The sequence below is a fragment of the Spermophilus citellus genome (assembly GCF_964194105.1).
Source record: "Spermophilus citellus genome assembly, chromosome: 2".
NCBI lineage: Eukaryota > Metazoa > Chordata > Mammalia > Rodentia > Sciuridae > Spermophilus > Spermophilus citellus.
In genome coordinates, this window is record NC_138183.1 from 196,105,555 (window position 1) to 196,131,483 (window position 25,929).

Here is a 25,929-nt window from a genome sequence, read left to right on the forward strand (position 1 = left end):
TTTGGCTTTTACCCTTTAGGAGGTAGAGAATGGCAAAAAGAGTTTTAAAACAAAGAGAATTGATCAGATTTGCTTTTAGAAATAACATTTTTAGTGGTTTGTATGCAGGAAGAAAAGGAAGAATTCAGAAGTCATTGTAGTAGACCACTAGGGGAGGTAATCAGGATCCTGGGATGAAAAGAAACAAATAATTTGGTAACTGACTAGAGAGGTAAAGGAAAGAGAGGAATGTAGCATGACACTTTGTTTCAGCTTCAGTGATTGAATGAGTCTTGAATATGTTTGGGGGTTTTGGACAAAAGTTGGGTAGGTATTAAAATACTCGTTTTTCAGAGAAGGAAGTGAAGGTTCTGAAAGGTAATGTTCCCCAGGTCCCACAGCTAATTGGGAGCAGAGCATAGACTAGAACTTGGCTTTCCATTTCAGGAGACTCTGTTGGATACATTTATCTTCTCTGCGGTCTCAATAATGAACAGGAAAGGAATTGATGAAAAACTTACTCCTGCATCCTGATTTGGCATCTGCAGGAACTTTCCCTGCTAATACCTCAAGAATACCAGGCTAAGGTCAGAGGTAGTATAGCCTTGACTTCCTGGAACAAGCTTAGGGGACCCTCAGAAAGTCTTGCTATTTGGAAATATCTCATATTCCTGAAGTGATTTTGGCCTAGTCCTGGATGTTTGTTGCTTTCTTTTGGTCCTACCTCACTCTGGATACTCATCTCTCTAGCTCTAACCCTTAAGATTCTGGAAAGTTATCTATGAGGGATCTTCCTTTTTTTTTTTTTTTTTTTGGTCACAAAGAGCTGCCCATCTTCACTTTCATCCTCATTTTCATCCAGAAGCCTAGGAAGGGAAACAACTCTAATACAGACGGAGAGGACTGAATTGGGTTGGGGAAGCTAGGGGATGCTGTGAATCTCATGCACCAAGGCCTAAGCTGAGGGCATTGGGGATGAAGGGGTGGGAGAGCTACCTGCATCCACCTGGCCTGTTCACTACTTAATTTTCTTTTGCACCATGCACCAGAGGATCATCTCTAAAGGCAAACAGGCTCTCTAGTAAGGTTAGTAACATGGGATGGGAGTCCAAGGCAGTCTAGCCTTTGGGGAGGGTCATCCTGGCCTGAAGGGTTTCAAAGATTGAGGAAGGGAAAGTGAGCCTCCCTCAGTAGGCTTTATATTTATTTGGCAGTCTTAGCTTTTAGAAGCATAGAAGGGTGGGAATCAAGACAAAATGGGACTATGAGCCAGAAGTGGTGAGACTGGGACACCCCCAACCTTTTGACCTTTTTTCTTTGGTGTTAGAAAACTAGGCTCTAAGGACATTACCTTCTCAGCTTAGAAGATCTCTACTCAGTGTGGTTGCTCCTTAGAATTTCTTTAGCACTTTCCCAATGGATTATATATGTATGGAGAAGGCAGGGTAGGGAGAAGATCATTTGGGGGCTTAGCAAAACAAGGACACATTTAGATAGAAGCAAGGACCAGTGTCAGATATATAAAATCAAACGAGAGACTAAATATTTGTGAATACTAGATTATGTGGCTAAAACAGTATTTGTAGCATGAAAGCTAGAAATGGAATAATTTTCTGCTGTTCCTTGAGTCTGGAAGATACTACTAGTCCATGGGGTTGCTGCTTGATTCCTTGATAACTAAACCTATGATAGCTATGAGTTAACCCTCTGTTTATCTACTAAAGGGACCTGGTACCCTCCCTAACTTGTAACTATTGGCCTTCTCCTTTTGGGGTCCTATGATGCTCTCCTCTCCCACTCAGATGGATTCCTTCTCCTTTGCCTCTGGGAAAGCAGAAACTGGGTTCAGAATTGGTTGGGGATCCCCATATCTACCCTTTTGTCTATAGAGGCAGAAGCAGTGGCATCTGGAATTGGTTTATGTTCTGCCTTGAAACAGCCAGCCCCTTAAAGGGTCTCAAGCTCCTGGACTAGACTCTGTGTGTGCATGTCCATTGTGCAGTGGCATGTTCCCATAACTCAGCCTTGCAAAGAAAGCCTCTTGTGACTGGCCCCCATATGGACCTCCCAGCTTGACTGGCCTCATCATCTTCATTCCCACAGTACTTTATATATTTTCAAGTGTTTTGCCAGTATTTTTCATCCTCCAAACAATATTTTTAGATGATTAAACTAGTATTTTCTTCATTGGGCCAAAAGTGAGGACCAGCAAGGTTAGATGACTTGTCCAAGATCACACAGAGGAGTCCAGAGCTCTTCTGAACCCCTGCTCCTTAAAGGCCAACATACTGTCTTTTCTATGCCTCTCTATATTCTCCCTGTCAGCAGAGCTCTGTAACAGACCCCACCCTTCCTGCTGCCACCATGCACTTGGTGTTGAACTCTATAACACTTCTCTGTGATCTCCTTTATATCCTGTGAGAAGGTAGGAAGAGACAGCAACTTGGCCTTTTGGTGTGGGTGAAGGATTGTTTGCAAGGCTTTTCTAACTTCTCCTCCTCAGCCTGGGTCAGGACCATTTGACTGCATGTGCTGTGTTCCTTGGGGCCTGGCCCAAACTGGATGTTTTCCAGGGCGTGGCAGGAGTAAGTGGGGGAGGAAGGCATGAAAAGTGGTGACTCAGAACAACATGTAGGTTCTATGTTAGTAGAGGACTGAGTCCTAAGAAACCTAGCCAAGGCTGGGTGAAGTGGCACATGCCTGTAATCCCAATGACTCAGGAGGCTGAGGCAGGAGGCCAGCTTCAGTAACTTAGTGAGACCCTATCTCAAGAAATAAAAAGAGCTGGGGATGTAGTTCAGTGGTAGAGCACCCTTGGGTTCAATCCCCAATACTTGGGATAGAGGGAAGACCATTAGCTAGCTATGGCATCCAGAGGAGGATACCTGTGGGTTTTAAGCCTATGGGTGCAATAGTTTAGACCTTTGAATTCAGCAGGGATGGGGCTCAGGTATTTAAAAGCCCTTTGCTTGACAGATGATGGTATAATGACATTTGTTTTTGTTTTGTCCACCTCTTCTCTTCCCATCACTTTTTCCTTTCTTTCTCCTCCTGGTGGTTCTTATTTCTACCTGCTTCTCTTTGCTTTTCTTCCTTTACAATTCTCATCTTTTCCTGTCTCTTCTTCAATCTACTCCATTCCCTATTTCTGCCTCCTTTTGTATCCTGTACTAATGGCTTATTCAACTTCCATTACTCATTCCTCTCTCCTTCCATCTGCCTATTCATCCTAATTCTCTCTCCTGCCTCCATTTTCCTACCCTGTTCTTGTCTTCTCATGTTGTCCCTTTCTCTTCTTCACTTTTTCTCATCTCCCTATCCTATATATGTCCTTTTCTTCCTCTCGTCCCATTTCTTGCAGGGATTTGACCCATTCCGATTCGGAGTCCTCCCTCCACACGAGTGACCGCCAGCGTATGGCCCCCAAGCCTCTTCAAATGGGCCGTGCTGCAGATGAGGCTGTCAATGTGATGACTTCCAATGGTAGCCACCGGCTGATTGAGGGGGTTCACCCAGGATGCCTGGTGGAGAAACTGCCTGACAGCCCTGCCCTGGCCAAGAAGGCATTACTGGCGCTGAACCATGGGCTGGACAAGGCCCATAGCCTGATGGAGCTGAGCCCCTCAGCCCCATCTGGTGGCTCCCCACCTTTGGATTCTTCCAGTTCTCATGGCCCGAGTTCCCCAGACCCAGACACACCATCTCCAGTTGGGGACAGCCGAGCCCTGCAGGCCAGCCGAAACACACGCATTCCCCACTTGGCTGGCAAGAAGGCTGTGGCTGAGGAGGATAATGGTTCTATTGGTGAGGAGACAGACTCCAGTCCAGGCAGGAAGAAGTTTCCCCTAAAAATTTTTAAGAAGCCTCTTAAGAAATAGGCAGGATGGGGGTGGCAGTTGTGAGACAGCTTGTCCTTCCCTGGGTCTTCTGCCTTCCCTTCCTTCGAAATATCTGGCCCCTAGATTGGGGCATTGAAGGTCTGGCCCAGGGGCCTGGGTACTGTACATACCTGCTGCCTCCATCCTCGGTCCTTCATCATTATTTATTAACTGACCACCGAAGCCTGCCTGCCCTGCTTCCCTCCCAACCGTGGGCTGCTGCTGTCACTCCCTCTCCACTTCAGTGCATGTCTTAGTTGCTGTTCCTTCAGCTCCCATCTCCTCTGGGGTCCAGCTTCTGTCTGCTGTCCCATTTTTGAGGTTTGGTTTTTTGTTTCTCTGTCTCCTCCTTTCAGGCTCCTCCCTCCCACCATATCCCAACTTCCCCTAGCAGCTGTGGGGAAAACAGGAGGAATAACTTCTGACACTCGTGCCTCATATCTCTTTACCCATGTATAGTGGTTCTGTTGGCCCCTGACTGGGGCCAAGGGCCTAATATGTGACATTTGTTCTTTGGGAGTATGGTGGGCTGAAGAGAAAGAACCTCATGCTGGAGCTCACTCAGGTCTCTAGGGATCCATAGGGGAGTGAACCAATTCCCAGAGAACAAGTCACCAGAGTTTTGAAGAGAGGCCAGGCTAAGGATGGACTGGGAGAGACCTCTCTTAGTTGGAGGAAGAGTGAATGCCAGAGCCATGGGCTATAAGGCAGTCACCTTTTCTCTCTTGTTGCATCCACATCTGCCTCCCTTTACCCCGCTCCCCCATACTGTAGGAGTGTTCGTCTCTAAGAGGTGCTGCCTCAAAGCATCCCCAAGTATACTCCTTGGGCTTAAAACAATTGGCTTCCCTGGTTATGGGAACCACCGTTGTAACAGAGGGTTCTTGTGGAGCCCTGGAGCTGTTGGACAAGGATGTTGCTGTATTTGAACCAAAAAGACAAAACAGTTTAAAACAAATCTCCTGAATTTCCCAAGTGCCTGCACAGCATACTCCCACTTAGACCCCATTTTCATATTACTGCATAGCCTGGGCCAAAATGGACACAACCAATTTGGGGAAGGGATGGCAAAGGGAGATGGTATATGTGAAGGCTGTTGTGTGACCACTTCCCCCCAACCTTTCCATCTTCTAGACAACTCTCTCTTTTACCTGTTTTTGCTATAGCTGTAAAAGTATTTTTCCCCTATGCCCCATTCTGCCATGCCTTTATCCTGGGATCCTATTTTGGGCCTGGGGTGGGTGCACCTAGGGCTGGTCTTAGGAGGGTGCTAGGCTGCAGACTGCCTTGTATCCCCTGGACACCCTCACATGGGTTTTTCTGTGTTATTTCATAAGACTCTTTGAAGTCCAATAAAGCATGTAGGAGATTTTAACCTCTGTTGGTTTTGACTCTCATTGTGTCTTTGTGGTTTAACAGACAAGAGATGAAGAGATTATTTTACCCTGGGAAAATGAAACGCAAAAACACATACCTGAAAGCAATCTGCATAGTTATGTACTAAATAGTTAATTTTAACTTCAGATAAAAAGTAACTTTTTGGAACAATTATATCCTATGCAATATTTGGGGCACAGTTTTATTTCTTAAACCTTGCCAATCCTATTTCTAGGCTGTCATGATCCTATAGCTTCACCAATGACGACCTATGATTTGGAAGTACTTCATGGGGAGCTTGGGCAACATCTGGAGAGCAGTGAGGAACGAATGAGAGGTCGTGAAAGCTTTTAGGGGAAGGATGTCACAGACAGATTTCATAAAGATGAGTTTGTGTAGCCTAAAACAGAAGCTTTTATATCAGCCTTGTATAGTAAGACTTTCAGGTCTTCTTACCATCCATGTTCAGGCCCAACGCCATCCGATGTTCACAAGGCAACTGCTTTATTGCTCGCCCTCTCTTTGCCACTGTCCACTTGAGACCTCAAAAAGCATATGGGTCATGGCTTTGCTTAAAAATCTCGCAGGGATCCCAATTCCTAGCATGGCTTTCCTCCAATTCTTGAGTGTCCAGCTTCTCGCCGACCTGAGACCTTTGACGCTCCTGGCTGTCTGGCCACGGATGCTAAGCTTCAGCCCACGGCGGTCTGGGGGACTATCCTAACAGTCGAAATAAGAAAAAGTGTTCTGGATGGATGGGGTTTTGTTGAGATTTCAAAAATACTTACACTGCGTGATTAGGCGGGGCTCGCGGGAAAGAGAAGTGGGGCCGAGTCTGGCGGGCTTTGCGTTCTACGTCAGACCCCAGGGCCTCGGACTCGGCTTTGCCCACACTCAACATGGCGGCAGGAGAACTGCGTTCCCGCCAGGCCTCCCTCCGCTAAGTGGCCGTGGGAGGGGAAACGTCTCCTGTTGCCCATGATCAATATGGCGGCTGCAGGGCGAAACTGACTTCCTGGAGTCAATTTCTGCCAATTCGATTCTGGGCGTGGGCGGTGTCGACGACGCATACAAGCTGCGTCGCGCCGCTTGCGCGTCATTGGTGGCGGGAGCGGGAAGGAGTTCGGATTTTTGCGCCTCTGCACTGGTGGGGAAAGTGCTGTCTGCGCCCAAGTTCTACTCTCGGTGCCTGAGCAGCTTCTTGGAGCCAACCCTTCACACTCTGCCACTGTCTCGATCCTGCTGGCGTCTTGGAGCTGCCGCCCTGTCTCGGATCCCTCACCACTCCTGCCACTAGCTGCAATGCATGTGATCAAGCGAGGTGAGTGAGGGGTCCGGGGAGGACGTGGGTGGGTGAGGAGGAAGATTGGGGACGTGGGCTGCTGCTCCCCAAGCACTTACCCTCTCCCGCCGGCGGGCCGCCCGGCCGGCCGCTGCCGCTTCCCGCCCTTCCCGCCGCGGCTTCCCGCCCTGTCATCCAGCACGGCCTCTGTTTCCCGTCTGTCTCCTCCGTCCTCCTTCTGGGCTTCGGTCTGCACTCCCTCAATTTTGTCATCATTAACTTCTTCCAAAAGTATCACTCCTTCCTGGCATCGAGTGGTTACTGTGTGCGCCAGCGTTTTATAGGCATTTTGTTCTTCCTTACCATAGAGTATGAGATAGCAATCATTGGCTCCACACAGATGAAGAAACTCAAGTTCAGAGAGGTTTTGGTGACCGACCCAGTGTCCCCCAGTTAGTTCATGGCGAAGTCAGGGTTCGGACCCATACCTGACAACACAGTTTTACTTGAAAATGAAAATATGAGGTTGGTGACCTGCCCTAAGCACAGGAGAAAACGAGGAAAGAATGGACTTTGACCTCGAAACGGGCACCTGTCATTTTCCTTGTCACTTTTATGGTAAGAGGGTGGACGTATGGGGTAAAAAAAAAAGACTCCAGACATAGGCAGCACTCTAGAGTTTGTCATTTGAGACATAGTGTTGCCCTGTGTCCCAGTAGCAGTCCCAGAGGAGAGTTTGTGGCAGAGACTGTCTTCCCTATGAAGGGAAGAGACAAGAGATCAAAGAAAGGGGGCCAAGGCTTCTTCTGACAGAATGAAAGAACCCAGGAGGGATTTGCATTCTTTTCCAACAGTTATTTCCTGTTAGATTTGCTGTATTCCTTCTTTGTGCCCAGCTGTTTGCTAAGCAGGTAATCTCTGCCTCAGGAAAGATTGGAAAAAACAAAACACCACATAACTTAAAACAGAGAGCCATATGAGAGGTAGGAACAGATTTTTGAGGTCAGTCTACTTGCCTTTTAAAATAACAAAGTTATTTAGAAATTGTAGGAATTTATTAAATACTAGTTGATTGGGTGTTTCTGTTTTGTCTTCTAGACTGTGAGCATTTCAAAGATGGGGACTGCTCACATTTAACACAGGACCTGCCATGAATAGGTGCTCACAGGATAAATGGGAATGATTATGTAAAAATGTAGGATGCAAAGATTGCTGTGGGTAGGCAGTTGATTTTCCTGTGTCCAGATTACTTTAACTACAGCCGAGAGATGGAGAGGTGGACAATAGTGGCCCATCTTCCTGTGTTTAGTATCTTGATACATCAGTTTTTGAACTTCTCCAGGCCCCCATTTTAGCTCATGAAACCAGGCACCAAAATACAATAATGTAATTATTATTATTATTATTATTATATTTATTTATTTGTTAGTGGTACTGGGAATTTAACCCAAGCATGCTGTACCTCTGAGCTACACACCCCAGACCTTTTTTATTTTTAAGACAGGGTATCACTGAGTTGCTGGCCTCAAACTTGTGATCTTTCTTTCTCAGCTTCCTGAGTCACTGGGATTATCCAGTGTGTACCACTGCATCCAGCATTAGTGCACTGTTTTTGGTCTGTGCCTGCAGTTGAGAGATGAACATAGTTTTTAAACCTTTAGAAAGAAATATTTGAGTTTGGTCTTAAGATAAGTCAGTAACAAAGATAAATTGAGAATTTATGGACTTAGATGACCAGAGTAGGTAATAACTGTGATTTAATAAATCTTTAATAAAGGCTGAATTTTTAACCTTTTAACTCTACCTTAAAATACTAGTTTACAAGGGATTCTACAGTAAGCACCTTAAAAGACAGGACTTATTTTGTTTCTCATTCCCTTAGAGAACAGTTTAATCTGGATGACCCATGCTCTATCTAGACTCAGCCATTTTAAAATTCAGTAAGCCTTTTTTAAAAAAAATTTTTTTTAGCTGTAGATGGACACAATACCTTTATTTATTTGTTTATTTTTATGCGGTGCCTCACTTGTGCTAGGCAGGCGGTCTGCCACTGAGTAAAAGTTTTTAATATTTGAAATGTACTGAGATTTGATTGTTTTATTATTTATTTATTTATTTATTTATTTATTGTGGTCCTGTGGATTGAACTCAAGGCTTTGGGCAGAGGAGACCAGTGGTCTGCTACTGAGGTACACCCCCAGCCCTATTTTCTATTTTTTAGTGTGCATAGGTTTTGTCAGTTTGTTTTTTCACCTCTCTTATTTTTGGCATGCCAGTGAAGTCACAGACTAACTCTTATAGTTTTTGTTAATTTTAATGTAATTATTCAGAGGACAGCTAGCAGTTGTTGTCTGCCCAAATACTATGAGGGAAATGATAAAGGGAAGAAGCAGCTCTATCTTCAAAAACTTGAAGTTGTAAGAGATTTAGTAATCTATAGGAAAATTGTTAGATAACAGAAGGAATATTAGATGAGTTTTTCTCATATGTTATCTGGAGCTTTTTTTCCCTAATAAGAAATTAAGATTAAAAAATAAAAGTTGAGAGCCATTGCAATAAATGACAGAGTAGCAATTGAGTTATAAACTGTGCTTTGAAATTTAATGTAGTGTTTTCAAAACTTTGGATTGTAACCCACAGTAAAAAACTCATTTTACAGCTGGGCATGCTGGCACATGTCTTTAAACCCAGTGACTCAAGAGGCAGAGGCAGGAAGATCACAAGTTCAAAGCAAGCCTCAGCAACTTATTGAGGACCTAAGCAATTTAGTGAGACCCTGTCTCAAAATAAAAAGGGCTGAGGATGTGGCTCAGTGGTAAAATAAATCCTTAGTATAAAAAATACGTTTCCCATAAATGAATATGTACAGTGTTTTTATATGTATATAAAACTGAAACAAGTTGATAAACTAATAAAATAAAAAGAGCTAGGGATGTGGCTCAGTGGTAAAACACCCCTGAGTTCAATCCCCAGTATGGGTTGGGGGCAGAGATAATTCTGGCTACTATATAGGATAAAAGGGGAACGTCATTTGGAAAGTTAATGCAAGAATCCATCAGCATAATGTAAGGAAAGGAAAGACTTTCCGAATAGAATATTTGCTTTTTGAAGATGATCCCCCCAAAAGCAAAGGCAATCTCAATGAACGTCTGAGTGGTTTGAATCCTTTCATTTGTGAAATAGCATTTCATGTTGGCTAATTTTTGAAGTTCACATATTAATTACATTTGATTCTTTGACATTGCCATTGTAATAAGTTCTAACATGACTTATGGTTTGGTTCTTCAGATGGCCGCCAAGAGCGAGTCATGTTCGACAAAATTACGTCTAGAATCCAGAAGCTTTGTTATGGACTCAATATGGACTTTGTTGATCCTGTAAGTATATAAAGTTTATATCTTGGGATCCTTGATTCATGTAATTCTTTCTACTTGTCTTTTATCTCTGGCCCTTCAATTACCTGATATACTTTGGCTATTCTGGTTATTCCTTTGGATATAAAATGTGAATTTATTGCTTAAAACTTTTTTTTCCCTTAATTTTGGTCCTGTCCTGTGAGTTCTTAAGTTTTCAGAGATCTATGAGTGTGAATGAATAAAGGGGAAAACTTGATGTTAACATTTATGATCATGGATTTTCTTGAGTACATTACTTTTTTTAGTGTGGCAAAATCTGTGGTAAAGCTTGTTTTTATTTATTTATTTATTCATTCATTTATTTACTTTGATTCAGAGACTTGATAAATTGTTGAGGGCCTCACTAAGGTGTTGAGGCTGGCTTTGAACTTGCAGTCCTCCTGCCTCAAATCTCCCGGGCCACTAGGATTACAGACATGCAACACTGCACCTGGCATAAAAGTTTTTTTAAAATTGTGGTCATTTGGATAGAAACTGGTTTGAAATTTCTTTTTTAAATCCTTATGGAGCTGGTAATGATGGTGCATGCCTGTAATTCCAGCAGCTCAGCAGGGCTAAATCAGGATTGCCAGCCTCAGTAACTTAGTGAGGCCCTGTCTCAAAATAAAAAAGTAAAAATGAGAAAGGCCTGGGATGTGGTTCAATGGTTAGGCACTGGTGGTTCAATCCCCAGTACTAGGAAGAAAGGAAAAAAAGAAAGGAGGAAGGAAGGAAGACTTCATGGCCACTATTTAAATTAAGGAGAACAAACTTTGTCAGAGATTAAAGTTGAAATGTTTTTGTAATTTGGGAAGTGCTAAAGAAAGAGTAGTCATTTTATTTTATTGTGTTTTATTTTTCTGTGGTGCTGGGGATTACATCCAGGGCCTTGGGCATGCTAGGCAGCTTTACCCCTGAAGTACACTCCCAGACCAATAGTAGTTATTATTATTAGATGACTTAGCTCCAAGCCTAATTCATACCTTTATCTCCTTTAATTGGAATGATTATAGCTTGATTCATTTGCTTTCCCATACTTGGTCTTAGACGGAATTGGGAAAACTGGGTTAAATATTAAGAGCTGAAGTACTAATCATAGGGAGAATTAGAATGAAGGATGAGGAAATACTTTACTTACAGAACCATAGGTCTGTTTTAGCTATTTCCCTGTGAAACTTAATCTTTTTAAAGGCTACAGGGTTTTTTTGTTTGTTTGTTTGTGGGTTTTTTGTTTTGTTTTGTTTGTTTTTTTGGTACTAGTTCAGGGATGTTTTATCTCTGAGCTATATCCCCATCCCTTTCTATTTTTTATTTCGAGACAAGGTCTTACTAAATTGCTGAGGGTCTTGTTAAATTACTGAAGCTGTCCTGGAATTTGGGATCCTCCTGCCTCAGCTTCTTGGGTTACTGGGATTATAGGCATGTGCCACTGCCCCAGGCTAGATTTCTTTTTTTTTCAAGTCAGGCTTCTTTCTTGTAACTGTAGTATGTGTTTTCTGGCAGCTCTGTTAGCTTATGAATTCTTATTACTAAGCTTCCCATATTATGAAAGAGAGCTTTTCAGAAAAGGAAGTTGTCTGTATTATTATTATGATATATATTTGATTGTTTTCTTAATTGCTCTTTTAAGAAAGCTCTTGTTTCTGAGGAAAACTCAAATAACTTTTGGTTTTGTAGGCTCAGATTACCATGAAAGTAATCCAAGGCTTATACAGTGGAGTTACCACAGTGGAACTAGATACTTTGGCTGCTGAAACAGCTGCAACCTTGACTACTAAGCACCCTGACTATGCCATCTTGGCAGCAAGAATTGCTGTCTCTAACTTGCACAAAGAAACAAAGAAAGTGTTCAGTGGTGAGTACTGGTGAAAAAGAAAGAATTTAATATTCCCAGAAAATTAATAAGGGTAATAATTGCATGAATTTCAAAAATTGCATCTTATTATATAAAGCAAAGCATACAAATTAGTGACAAGAATTTTCTTTTTCTCCATGCCTCTGACCTGCTGCACGAAAGGGGTAATGGATCCTGTTCTTTACACTTTGGTTCTCTTTTTATAAAGCCCATCCAGTGATGAGATTGGAAAAATGAGCAATGTATATTGACAAATTCTGGGTTAAATAAAGTGTCACAGCCATCTTTTCATCATTCCTGTTTCACAGCTCAGGGAATGAGGGCAAAGGAATTTAAATAGTATGTAGAATACAAGCTGGTAGTCTAAGATAAGAAATCTTTTGTCTTTTAATTCCAGATATGTTCTGTTGGGCCTCAAACACTATATCCCTTTTGAGTGGATTTATTAAGATTTTAATTCTCCTGAAATTCATCTGTGGGTTCAGTTTATTACCCATCAAAATACCAACATTCCATACCCATATGTTTATTTCATATATAAATAGCAAAAGGCCAAATACTGCTGTGACATCTTAAAGAACAGAGTAAGAGACTTTACTAAATGTGTACATAGAATTAAACTGCTTAAGATGATGATAGAGTCTGAGTTTTAAATTGGGTTTCTGTTCTGTTAGAATTAAAAAAATGGTGGGAAGAGATTGTGATTTCTGCATTTCCTTATTTTCAACCAATAATCTCAACTGGGATATGTATCAGAATCATATGAGAACCTTTTTTAAGTTCCAAGAGCTAATATTCACTAAAACTCTTGAAGATTGTTTTCTTAAATGAGATATTATCAGTATTATTTATTCAACATGGATATGTTTATTGAGCACATTTTATGCTAGGCACTGAAATGGATTAAGATAAAAAAATGAGAATCACTGTTTTAGATAATTAGATATTAAGTGGTTTTGACATTTATATTTTTAATTTTATTTTTATTTAGATGTGATGGAGGACCTCTATAACTACATCAATCCACATAATGGCAAACATTCTCCTATGGTGGCAAAGTCAACACTGGATATTGTTTTGGCTAATAAAGATGTATGTATATCATTTCCATTAGAAATATTTTGGGGGTTATTTTGTTTTTTTTTTTAAACAACACACAGCTGAGAAAATTTAAACACCACAGAAGGTATAGGTTAAACACATTCTCCTGCTCAGAATTCTGCTTTTTCTCTCCATAAACAACTTCATTTTATCATTTTAAAAATATTGCTTCAGAGTCATTTTATTTATATATATATATATATGTATATACACACACACACACACACATACACACACACACTCATGCATGTGTGTTCAGTATACTGTGCACACTATTCTTACTGATGCTTTTTTTTTTTTTTTTTTTTAATAAGGATACCTTAGAGGTTGGTCTGTATGAATTTCTTTTATTCTTGGTTTGTTTCTTTTCTTTTCTTTTTTTGGTGGTATGATACTGAGGATTGAATTTAGTACCATACCTGTTATTGAGCTACATCCTCAGCCCTTTATATAGTCTTGCTAACTTGCAGAGGCTGGCCGACCTCACACTTTTGATCCTCCTGCCTTTGCTTCCAGAGTTGCCATACTGTGCCTAGTAGCTACCCTATTCTTTCTTTCTTTCTTTCTTTCTTTCTTTCTTTCTTTTTTAAAATTTTTTTAAACTTTATTTTTTTATGTGGTGCTGAGGATCAAACCCACTGCCTCACACATGCTAGGCAAGCACTCTACCACTGAGCCACAATCCCAGCCCCTAGCTACCCTATTCTTTCTAACATTGGAATAACATTTCATTTTAATAGATATATGGTCATTTTATGCATAAGTAAAAGTCCTTCAGTGATGAATATTTGTTTTTTCATTTTTATTGCAGTGAATATCCTTGTATAGTAGATGTGTTAGGTGAATATACTGAAAGAAAAAAATCCCTTATGTGGAATTGCTGAGCTAGAGTATATGCAGTCAATTTTTTGATAGATATTGCCAAACTGACTCCCAAAAAGTTTGCTCAGGTAAAATTTTGAAAGATCGTTCTCAGCCACTTTTTTGAATCCCTTTCTTAACCTGACCTCGGAGGACAGAAGGAAAAAGATGTATAGGTTTAGCCAGAACTTTTTCTCACACAATTGCCATCAACATTGTACAGATTAGAAACCAGTTTTAGCTCTTTCTAAACATGCATCTGGTATTGAAGAGAAAACTGATTTATTTGTATGTTGTTTGTATGTATAATCTTGAAGACAGGTTAAAAGCAGAAATAAAACAACAGCATCAAAACCTATGTCTTTAAAAAAATAAATATTGAAAAAAAGTATTGATAGTGTTTCAATTATCCATTTTTCTTGCTAGGGCCTACTTAGCTTTGGCAACTAAGATACCCTTAAAAATTTAAGAGAAAGAGGAGAGTATTATACAGATTTTTATTTTTAGGCTTTGACATGAATCATTATGCAGAAACACAGTATTTTGAAAGACTGGTGCCCTTTTTTCAGAGTGACTATTTGTACCTAATTGCTTTTGTTTTTCTCTGTATGGATTTGTAGTCTACAGAAACAATGATGTCAATTCTGAAATCTGTCAAATGAAAACCTGTTGAAAGTCATGAATTTTGAAAGCCTGTAATCTTTTCTGTTATTGCTTATTGTAAACATGTGCAATTTAAAGTGGGTTCATTTTTATAACAAAAATATGAGTTAGCAAATATGTAGGGCCAGTACTTTTGGATTAACAACTTATCGAAAAATGTGTTTAACATGATAGTATAGTTACTTTTTATGCTCATGTACTTTTCCTCTTTGATGAAAATATAATAGGGAAAGTTTGGAGAATCATCTTTAATCATACAGTATGAGTTCTCTTCTAGTCTTTTTTTGGGGGTTGTTATTTGTTAATTTTTTGTAGTGCTGGGGATGGAACCCATTACCTGTGCATCCTAGGCAAGCATTCTACTAACTATCTATACTCCCAGTCCATAGATAATCTTTTTTTTTTTTTTTTTTTTTTGGAATTTTAATATTTTTATTTTTATTTTTTTAGTTCTTGGCGGACACAACATCTTTGTTTGTATGTGGTGCTGAGGATCGAACCCGGGCCGCGTGCATGCCAGGCGAGCGCGCTACCGCTTGAGCCACATCCCCAGCCCCCCATAGATAATCTTTTAATTTGCATCTTTTACAACCTAATTAGGATGCTCAATTTATATGCCAAAATTTGTTTTTTAAATGTTGGATGGATTTCTGTTCTATAGCAGTGAGACTTTGTATTACCTCTTTTGTATCCTATGTCAATTTTAGTTCTGGAGACATGACTGAAAAATTTTATGAAAATAAGTCTAATTAATTATGGGTTCTTTTTCACCCCCATCAGCGCCTGAATTCTGCCATTATCTATGACCGAGATTTCTCTTACAATTACTTTGGCTTTAAGGTAAATAAATAATGTGTTTCAAATAAGTGGGGATTCTTCCCTAACATTAAGAAATACAGATTTTGTTTATGTTTTGATATAATGTTATAATGGCATTTAGTTGTTTAAATGAACCTGGGGGATTAATGGGGTAAAAGGTAATAGTGATAGTTTGATTAAGGCAAATATAGCTTATCCATTTACAGTTTTTGAATTTTCCAAATATTCTGGATTATCCAAGGAATTATGCAGATAATTTGTCAGAAGTATATTATGTTGTACCACTGTTTTTGCAATAACTATTTATTGAATCTCTTCTATGTGCAAAGTGCTTTTCTAAGTATTTTTGTGTTGACAGTGTTGTGACTGAGAACTTGAATGTTGATGTCAAACAGCTGAATTCAAATCTATTTCTCATTAGCAAGTTAATCCCTCTTTGTTTTGATTTTCTCATCTTTACAATGAGGATAATAAAAAATTTCAACAAATTCTGTTGAGAATTAAGTATGTGCTGCTTAGATTAGTCCCTAGCCTGTTAAAAGTATTTTATAGATGTTAGCAGTGTGATGATGACAGAATGTTAATGATGAATATCAAAACTTATGCTATTACATACAAAGCTGGCTTTTTCCAGAAATTTTCAAGCTTTAAAGTTATAAAAATTGAGAATACTTAAACATATTACCTTATTGTGAGTGTTATATCCATTGAGTCTTTAAAATATGTTCTCTGAAAATTTTTTGGTCACTTTGCTTTTTTTTTTTTTAAGACGCTGGAGCGGTCCTATTTGTTGAAGATCAATGGAAAAGGTGAGAAATTAAAATTTTTGTTTTACATTTTCTGTTCATTATATTGAATACAGAGCTTTGCACTGTTAGCCTTAAATTTCATTTAGACTTTAAATAACAATTAGAATCTTAGGTTTATTTTATGGATATTTATTCTGTGTATTTGTACAAAGTGTTCCCAAGTTTCTATTAGTGTTCTGTTTTTTGATTAAAATACACTTCAGCCTAGTTTTTCTGGTATATCCCATCACATGAAAACTCCTGTTTTGTTATAGTGGCTGAAAGACCACAACATATGTTGATGAGGGTATCTGTGGGGATTCATAAAGAAGACATTGATGCTGCAATTGAAACATATAACCTTCTTTCTGAGAGGTGGTTTACACATGCTTCTCCCACTCTCTTCAATGCTGGTACCAACCGCCCACAACTTTCTAGGTATGTCCCGTCGTCTATAGCTTCTTTTAATCTTTTGAAATGGTTTTTACTTGGAAGTAAGAAAAAAAAAGTTTCATCACATTAAAAATTAATTTAGACCACAAACTATGCAACTCCTAGAAGAAAATGTGGGTCAACATTCCAACATACAGGCATAAACAGTGACTTTCTCAATAGGACCTATAAAACTCAGTAACTTCTGAAAGAGGATTAATATCTAGAATATGTAAAGAATTCAAAAAACTTAACACCAAAAAAATCAATTAATAAATGGGCAAATGAATTAAGCAGATTCTTCTGAAAAGAAGAAACATAAATGGCCAACAAATATATGAAAAAATGTTCAAATCATTCACAAATAAGGAAATGCAAATAAAAAAACTGCTATGAGAGATTTCATCTCACTTGAATCAGAATGGTAGTCAGCAAGAATACAAACAATAATAAATGCTGGAGAGGATGTAGAGAAAAAGGAACACTAAAAATTCCCCATTAGATATTGTAAATTACTACAACCATTATGGAAATCAGGATGGGTGTTCCTCAAAAGACTAGGCATGAAACTACGTATGACCTAGCTATACCACTTGGTATTTATCCTAAAGAATTAAAGTCATCATTACCATAGTTTCATATATTTATAGCAGCATAATTAATTCACAATAGCCAAACTATGGAACCAGCCTAGGTATCCATCAAGAGATGAATGGATAAGGAAAATGTGGTATGTATGCACAATGGAATTTTATTCAGCCATAAAGAAAAATAAATGAAACTTGAGATCATTATATTAAGTGAAATAAGCCAAACTGAAAAGGTCATATGTTTTCTTTCATGTGGAAGCTAGGAGGAAAAAACAGAAGTTGAGGAGCAGAGATCTCATAAAAATAAAAATCAATAGTGGAATGGGATGTAGGGTGGGGGAGTGAGGTGAAGTGTTGGGGAGTGATATTGGCCAAAGTGTATTGTTATATTGTGTGCCTATATAAATGTGTAATAAAAAAATCCCATCATTATGTAGAACTATAATGTACCAATAAAAAATTAGTGCCTTCTGTGAATGCATGAGATTTGCATTCTGGAAAGATCTTTGCGTGGTAAATGAATTGGAGAGAACAAATGCTAATAATGAAAATTTTCTAAAGTTGATTGTGGTAGTGTTTGTACAGCTGAATGTTCTAAAGGCTATTGAATAGTATATTTTAAATAGAGAACTGTATGTGGGTTATATTTAGATATAAATTATATCTTTTTAAAAAGTGGGTCTAGGAGTGTATAGTTCAGTGGTCTAGTGCATGCTTAGTATGTGAAAGTCCCTGGGTACAACAGCTGGCAACAGAAAAGAAAACAAAGAAAAGGAAGAAAAAAAAATTGATTCCAGGTTTAGGGTGTAGCTCAGTGGCAGAGTGCTTGTTTAGTATGTATAAAGATCTGGGTTCAATCCGTAGCACAACAAAAAATTAAAGAGAAAGGGAGGAAGGGAGGAAGGGAGAGAAAGAAAAAGTAAATGCCAAGAATTAGGGGGACTTTTATAATAATTTATATAAGAAATTATGATAGTTTGGATTAGGGAGGTGAAAGTAGATACTTAGGAAAGTAGGGAGGTGAAAGTAGATACTTAGGAAAGTAGGGAGGTGAAAGTAGATATTTAGAAAAGTAGAGAGATTCAAGACATATTTAGGAGGTGAAGTTAACAGAATTTGATGATATTTTCAATATGGGTCAATATGATTCCTGGGTTCATGGGTAAAGTAACAGGATTAATGATAATTCCTTTTGCTGAGAAAAGGAAGTTTAACAGTTTGGTAATATGTGAAAAATGTCATTAGTTACTTGGTTTATCCCAGGGATGCAAGGTTATACCAATATAAAAAATACATATTAATATAATTCATTAACATTTATATAACTTAATGCTCTTTCCTAATAAAATATTTAAGTATGGAAAAGAACTTTCTTAATTTGGTAGAAAGGTACCCACTAAAACTTGAATCTGTCATCTCTTTTTCAACATAGTAGTGGAGGCCCAAGCCAACATTATAAGAAAAAGAGAAGATTGGAAACAAGGAAAGAAAACTGTGTAATGATTCAGATATTATTTTTACATAGGAAACTCGAGAAACCTATAGACAAATCATTAAAATTAAAAAGAGATTTCAGCTGGGCACAGTGGTGCAATCCTATAATCCTAGCAGCTCAGGAGGCTGAGGCAGGAGGATCAAGAGTTCAAAGCCAGCCTCAGCAAAAATGAGGCACTAGGCAACTAAATGAGACCTTGTGTCTCTAAAAAAAAATACAAAATAGGGCTGGGATGTGGCTCAGTGGTCAAGTGTCCCTGAGTTCAATCTCTGGTACCAAATAAAAAATTTTTAAAAAGAGAGATTTCAGCAAAAATACCTGGATATAAGTTCACTATTAATCAATTGAGTTTTTATAGCTGTTAGAAAATGTATGTTACTAGAAGGGACCTAGGAATATAACAAAAGACATGTTTTTTTTTTTTTTTTTTTTTTTTTTTACTGTGGATTGAACCCAGGGCTTTTAGCTTGCTAGCTTGTTTATTCATAATACATTCAGATGCTCATAGAACATATAAAGAAGATAAGTGATAGAACACTGAGCCACACCCTCAACCCCTAAAGATGTTTAGATTTTAAAGGTGAATACTCTAAAACCGGATTGAAGGACATTATAGAAAGTGAGTTTATATTAATAAATGGATTCATTATTCTTAAGATGTCAGTTCTCCCCAAATTAATCTAAAGATTCAGTGTAATTTTAGTCCAGATTTCATCATACTGATTTTATTATTTATGGGGAAGAGCAAAAGAATAAAAATTGTTTTAAGAGGCTTCCCAAAGATAATTAGGTTCTAATCGACAGAACTTATAAACATTACCTTAATAAAAAAAATAGTCTTTGCAGGTATAACTCTGAACACATCACCTTGTGCTTTTGTCTAAGGACTGTTCACAGAAGTCTTGAACTTTAGTGCAAGTGCAAATTATTTGTTATATTACTTTTTAAATCTTACTCTGAATATTTAGTAGAAAGTCAGTGAATAGAACTACTTGAGTGGTTGAATATTTAAGACAGTGTAGGGATCACTGGTAGAGTTTCTTGAATTGGCAGGAAGATGAGATTGAAAGTGCAGATAGAGGGGTCATCTTTATATTTATTAAATTTTTTTAGAGGAGTCATCCATAAAAGACTATAAAGGAGCTATAATTTTAGTGGACATATCAAAGAATTGGTTGACCACTGGATATAGGTTTCTTTTTTCATAAGTATTTAATTTTTCTTGGCCTACTAACAGATTGAAAAAATTGGTGTATGCTTATGAATGATATTTTGCAGTCTGGTAAAAATTTAAACTAATATTTTAGACTTAACAATAGGACTTTTTTCTTGGCTTATATCTAGAGTGGACAATAAGATAATTTTGAAATAATATGATAGATTGATTTGTTTAATTGTTGTATTCAGTAAAGGTTTTTTGTTTGATTGTTTTTCCCCTTCTAAAAACTCTTAGGAACCTTGTAAACTTTAAATCTTTCATTTATACAATTTATTGTCTTTGGATTGTATAATCATTTATGTGAGTCTTCTTTATTTCCTTGCTCTGAGTTGTCACTTTTTTCCCATAGCTGTTTTCTTCTGAGTATGAAAGATGACAGCATTGAAGGCATTTATGATACTCTAAAGCAGTGTGCCTTGATATCTAAGTCTGCTGGGGGAATTGGTGTTGCTGTGAGTTGTATTCGGGCTACTGGCAGCTACATTGCTGGGGTAAGCTTCTGTTGTATGATTTTTGAAATGGTTATTCAAATCCCAAAGCAGTCACACTTATGGTCAAATAGGACATAATTTTATAATGCCAGTGTTAGTAGGTGGTTGTGACTTGAAGTGAGTCATTTCATATCTGGCTTTATTTTCATCTCTCTTCTCAAAGGTTTAGTTTATACTAGATAATCTCTAGGATCCTTTTTAGCTTAAATTTATAATTCTGATTTATTTTAGCAATAATTATAACAACTATCATTTTCAGCAGTGATAGCAATAATTATAACAACAATCATTTTCTGATTACTCTTTATGTGCTGTATCTATTATGAATATTTTACATGAATTAATCATTTAATCCTTATTACATCCCTATGAGATAGGTACTTTTCTTATGCATGCTAAGAACTTTTTTTCTTATGGTAATTTTGGGAGTCAAGGCATTAGCTTTTTCATTTTACAAATAAAGAAATTGAGCTTAGAAAGGTAAGTTTCTTATTCAGAGATCAGTTACTTAAATTTGTAGTAGTTCCAGGATTCAAGCTTTAAACAGTGGCACTTTAAGGTATAAACTTGCCCTTTGCTAGTTTGCTGTTATTTGGTAATCAAGATGATGATTTTGGGTAAGACTTGAATTTAAATTATCTCTACTATTTACTAGTAATGTGGCCTTGGGACAGTTATTTTATCTCTGAGTTTGTCTCATCTGTAATGAAAAAAATATTTAACCCTATGGAGTAAAGTTGTAGAAGGAAGCTACTCAATTATGTAGTGTTTTGGAGGTGCTGATATAAACAGAACCTTTACACACCTGGTGGGGCTCAGAGGTAGAGTGCTCGCCTAGTGCGTGCGAGACTCTTGGTTCGATCCTCAGCACCACATAAAAATAAATAAAACAAAGGTATTGTGTCCAACTACAACTAAAAAATAAATATTAAAAAAAAAGACTTACTTTGGGGTTAGAAGGATTATTTTAAAGAATTGTCAGATGTCTCTTTAAGTCATAACAGTCTCTATTTTCCTAGCTTCATTCTGTAATCCATTTATTACTGAGATTCTTTATTTACCTCATATATTGCCTTGATATATGCATTGCTTCTTATTCTTTTTATTTTAAAAATATTTTTTGTGTATAACACAATGGCTTTATTTTATTTATTTTTTAATGTGGTACCGAGAATCGAACCCAGTGCCTCACACGTGCTAGGCAAGTGCTCTACCACTGAGCCACAACTTCAGCCCCTTATTATTCTTATTGTAAGTTATCTTGAACTCCTTTGGGAAAGACATTGTAGTAATATGCTTTTGTATTATTTCATATATGTATTTTAGTTGTGGATGGACATAGTACCTCCATTTTTATTTATTTCTATGTGGTGCTGAGCATCGAACCCAGTGCTTCACATACACAAGCAAGCACTCTGCCATTGAGTTGTAGCCCCAGCCCCTTTTGTATTTTTGTACTGTACCCAAAGTTTATCTTTACATAATGACCTTTAGAAGGCTGTAAAGTTTAAATTTAGCTACCCTAATTTTGGATTCTTTTGACTTATAATTATTATTTTGTAAATTAGGGATGTCATAAAGTAATTTAATATCTAATTGCAATTTATTCAGCAACATTTGTTGATTTTATGTTGGGCATTATGTTTTTATAGCAGAGGTAGAAATGGAGAGCAAGTGAAACTTCACAGATTGTTACTTAGACTTAAGCACCCTTTTTGATGAAAATTAGGAGTGATTTGTTCACTTTTGGTTCATTTCCTTACTGAGCCCTCTGTCTCCTCCAGATGCTTTTATTTTTTTTTACTTTTTTTCAGACTAATGGTAATTCTAATGGTCTTGTACCAATGCTGAGAGTATATAACAATACAGCTCGATATGTGGATCAAGGTGGAAACAAGGTATGCTCTGTTACTTGAAAGTCACGGAAATAAGAACTAAAAATCTTTAGCCATATATTGTGCAATTATGTTTCTAACTACTATGATTTTCATAGAAGGAGTAGTAGAGTTGAGAGTATTGTGTTAATTTACCCAAGATTATTATCAGGATAGTTTGCAGCTAAAATCTGTTGCTTATGAATAGGTATACACACCAGTCATCTATTAGTTAATGAATTTTTCTCTGCTGAACTTTGGCAACCTTGATAAGACAGTTCACCTTTCTGACTGTTATATTGCATCTTTCTTTGGACTTTATGTGCATGGTCAGATGACGTAAAGTGATCTGGGCTACATTTATGTCAGTTGTTCTTTTTTACTCCTAGAATTCTAACAAAATATTACAACTTTAAATTTTCTAAGTGCTTTGATGTGTATCATTTCACTTAATTCATTAATTATAGTAAAGATATAAGGAAATGTTATGAAAATCCTTTGGAAAATATGAAATTTGTTAAATTCCAATTCTGAAAAAGAATGGTGATTTATTTACCATTAGCGTCCTGGAGCATTTGCTATTTACCTGGAACCTTGGCATTTAGACATCTTTGAGTTCCTTGATTTAAAGAAGAACACAGGAAAGGAGGAGCAGCGAGCCAGGGATCTTTTCTTTGCTCTTTGGATTCCAGATCTCTTCATGAAACGGGTGGAGACTAATCAGGTAAGAGAGATAGGTATCTGTTGGTAGTAGCAACTTGATTCATAGAGCTTTATCTTCAGTTATTTTAAGACATACGTAGGTAAAAGCCTCCTGTGTATGATTCCATAGAAGGCATTCTGAACAAGTTAAGAGATGCCATGCCTGTCTTCTTGTATTTCTGTTCTTTAAAAGTTAGATCCTGCCTGACCTACATGCGGAACTAGATTCTGATCAAGTTGAGAGATGACATGCCTGCCTTCTTGCATTTCTATTCTCTAAAGTAAATGTTACCTGACCTAAATGCTGAAAAGATCATATATAAACAGGCAGAACTAGATTTGGGGGGCTGAGCCTAAAATGATTAAGTTATGATGTATTTTATTTTAAAAATTGTTCTAATTAGTTCTACATGACAGTAGAATGCATTTGACACCTTATACATAAAGGGAGTATAATTTCTCATTCGTCTGGTTTACATGATGTAGAGTTACACAGGTCATGTAATCATATATGCACAATAAGGTAATGTCCAATTCTAAAATGATTATTTCTATAGCAAATTCCCAAGAGAACCTATGAAAGCCACATTCTTGCAGTGTTTCTGATGGGATATGTTTGGTTATTTGAAGTTTTTATCGGTGGTTCTTTTATAGGACTGGTCTTTGATGTGTCCAAATGAATGTCCTGGTCTGGATGAGGTTTGGGGAGAGGAATTTGAGAAGTTATATGAAAGGTATGAGAAAAATATGAAAGTAATAAATATTTTAAGTACAGTTTCCTCTTACAATCAAAAGTATTTATTTAGACATTAGCCTGTTTTTAGGACTCTATGAAAACATCTAAGAGAGACTGTGATTAATAATTTTATATGTTGAGATTTACTTCCTGACTCTTCACCAAAATTGGGTTCTATCTTTCTTAAAAATTTGGGACATTTAAATTGATCCTTATAAAATTAAGGCAAAGACTAGCAAGGGAATTATTTCGCTCTGTTATGCAGTACTTTTGACAATATAACTTATGCTTTTTATTACACGTAGGAATCATGAATGACTAGGACACGTGTTAATAGTGCATTAAAATTAGCACAGTATTAAGAGGTCTGACTATAGTTTTGTTCCTTTTTATTAAGAAAGGTATTATTGGGGGCTAGGGATGTGGCTCAAGAGGTAGCGCGCTCGCCTTGCATGCGTGCGGCCCGGGTTCGATCCTCAGCACCACATACCAACAAAGATGTTGTGTCCTCCGAGAACTAAAAAATAAATATTAAAAATTCTCTCTCTCTCTCTCTCCCCCTCTCTCTCCTCTCTCACTCTCTCTTAAAAAAAAAAAAAAAAGAAAAGAAAGGTATTATTGGGCTGGGTCATAATTCAGTGATGGAGTGCTTGCCTTGTACATATGAGGCACTTGGTTTGATCCTCAGCACCACATTTTAAAATAAGTAAATTAAATAAAGGTATTGGGGCTGGGGTTGCGGCTCAGTGGTAGCGTGCTCGCCTGGCATGCGTGAGGCACTGGGTTCGATCCTCAGCACTACATAAATGAAAAATAAAGATATTGTGTCCACCTAAAACTGAAAAATAAATATTTAAATAAATAAATAAATAAATAAAGGTATTGTGTCCATGTACAACTAAAAAATATTAAAAACGAAAAAAGAAAGGTATTGAGTGGGGGACATTTGTGGCTTTACTGGAGTAAAATGAACATCATATTTCTTAGTAAAAATTTAATAATTTGCAAAATATTATATTTTAGTGTGTTTCTTCAAACTGCAATTTTCCTAGGGAATATTAAAATAATACTAGCTTTGCCTTTTAGTTATGAGAAACAGGGTCGTGTTCGCAAAGTTGTAAAAGCTCAGCAGCTTTGGTATGCCATCATTGAGTCTCAGACAGAGACAGGTACCCCGTACATGCTCTACAAAGATTCTTGTAATCGGAAGAGCAACCAGCAGAACCTGGGAACCATCAAGTGCAGCAACCTGTGCACAGAAATAGTGGAGTATACCAGCAAAGATGAGGTAGGTAAGAATGCCTAGAGTACTGAGAGAAACATTTTATTTATGTATTTATTCAGTGAGATCCTCACTTGATGGGTGAAATGAGTTTTCTGTTTGTTTTAAAGTGAAATATTACAAACAAGATAGACTTATTACAAAGGAAGGAAGAGGTGTTATCTGAGCCTGTAAATATTCAGTCTAACCCATATGGGAAAGACTGTTAGTGCTTTCTTAGCACATCATTATAATAATGCTTACTTGAGAAATAGGACTATATAGTTATATATAATGGATTAGGAAAACCACAGAAATGTATTAGAATGTTTATTCAGTTTAAAGTGCATAAGCATGTAGAATACTTCAGAGAATGGTGAGCCAAAATTCTAATCTCATATTTCTAGGGAGATTGCACAAAAGAGTCAAGGCTAAAGTCAAGGAATTTTTTTTTTTTTTAAGTGCTTTGGGAATGAGGATATAAATTGGGTAGAGTGAATGATGTGAGGTCCAGGGTTCAATCCCCTGACACACACACATACGTGTACACACACACACACAAAAAAGCTTTCCATTTGGGAAGAATGCCTTATGTGATGGATGAGAAATAGGGCTAGTTTTTGTATGAAGAGTGTTGAGTATTTTGATGGAGCAGATATATTAAGACTTGGTATATTAAGAGATAGCTATTACTAGAGGAAGAGAAATAGAAGGTAGAAGCTAATATGTCACAGAAGTAAGAAGCCGTGGTACATTTCTGATAGGTAAATATCATCAAAATGCTAACATGAGAAAGATGGTTCTAGATTATCGGTATACAGCATTTTGGTGTGAGAGAAGTTAGAGTTTAACCTGAGGAGGTTGTTGTAATAGTTGTATGTCAGGCTGATTGGATGTTGGTTAGAAACTAGAGGAAGGATGAGATCCTTGATTCTAGGACTTTAGGATTTTAACAAAGAAAATTCAAATGAAAAGTTAGAATTAATGGGAAATGAGTTAAACGCACTGCTGAGGTTACAGTTTAATTAAAAATTTAAGCACCAGGTATATATAAAATATTGTACTAAGAGCACTGGAAATATAAATGAATGTGGCTGAGTCTCTGCCCTTCGAAAAACCTTATAATTTGGT

General features: G+C 37.6%; 2 protein-coding genes across 10 annotated transcripts in view; both read left to right on the top strand.

Annotated features, from left to right (window-relative positions):
• The window catches only part of STIM1 (stromal interaction molecule 1), a 225,818-nt gene extending 220,582 nt beyond the window's left edge, over positions 1-5,236 (top strand). For 4 of the 9 annotated variants that reach the window (XM_081281995.1, XM_081281997.1, XM_081281996.1 and 1 more), the window contains one exon: positions 3,341-5,236. In XM_081281995.1, the coding sequence (XP_081138121.1) occupies positions 3,341-3,857 (517 nt within the window). In that variant the 3' untranslated portion in view covers positions 3,858-5,236. Of the gene's footprint in view, positions 1-1,028; positions 1,066-2,304; positions 2,405-3,340 lie in introns of all 9 variants that reach the window. The other 5 variants (XM_081282001.1, XM_081282003.1, XM_081281999.1 and 2 more) reach the window with 4 other exon arrangements.
• Positions 5,237-6,150: 914 nt separating this feature from the next.
• RRM1 (ribonucleotide reductase catalytic subunit M1) overlaps positions 6,151-25,929 on the top strand; it is a 33,688-nt gene continuing 13,909 nt past the window's right edge. Inside the window, exons 1-12 of the mRNA XM_081278583.1 lie at positions 6,151-6,555; positions 9,805-9,893; positions 11,589-11,766; positions 12,758-12,858; positions 15,172-15,231; positions 15,980-16,019; positions 16,274-16,436; positions 20,084-20,225; positions 22,040-22,123; positions 22,662-22,823; positions 23,456-23,535; positions 24,624-24,825. Coding sequence (XP_081134709.1) covers positions 6,537-6,555; positions 9,805-9,893; positions 11,589-11,766; positions 12,758-12,858; positions 15,172-15,231; positions 15,980-16,019; positions 16,274-16,436; positions 20,084-20,225; positions 22,040-22,123; positions 22,662-22,823; positions 23,456-23,535; positions 24,624-24,825 — 1,320 coding nt within the window. The 5' untranslated portion in view covers positions 6,151-6,536. The remainder of the gene's footprint in view (positions 6,556-9,804; positions 9,894-11,588; positions 11,767-12,757; positions 12,859-15,171; positions 15,232-15,979; positions 16,020-16,273; positions 16,437-20,083; positions 20,226-22,039; positions 22,124-22,661; positions 22,824-23,455; positions 23,536-24,623; positions 24,826-25,929) is intronic.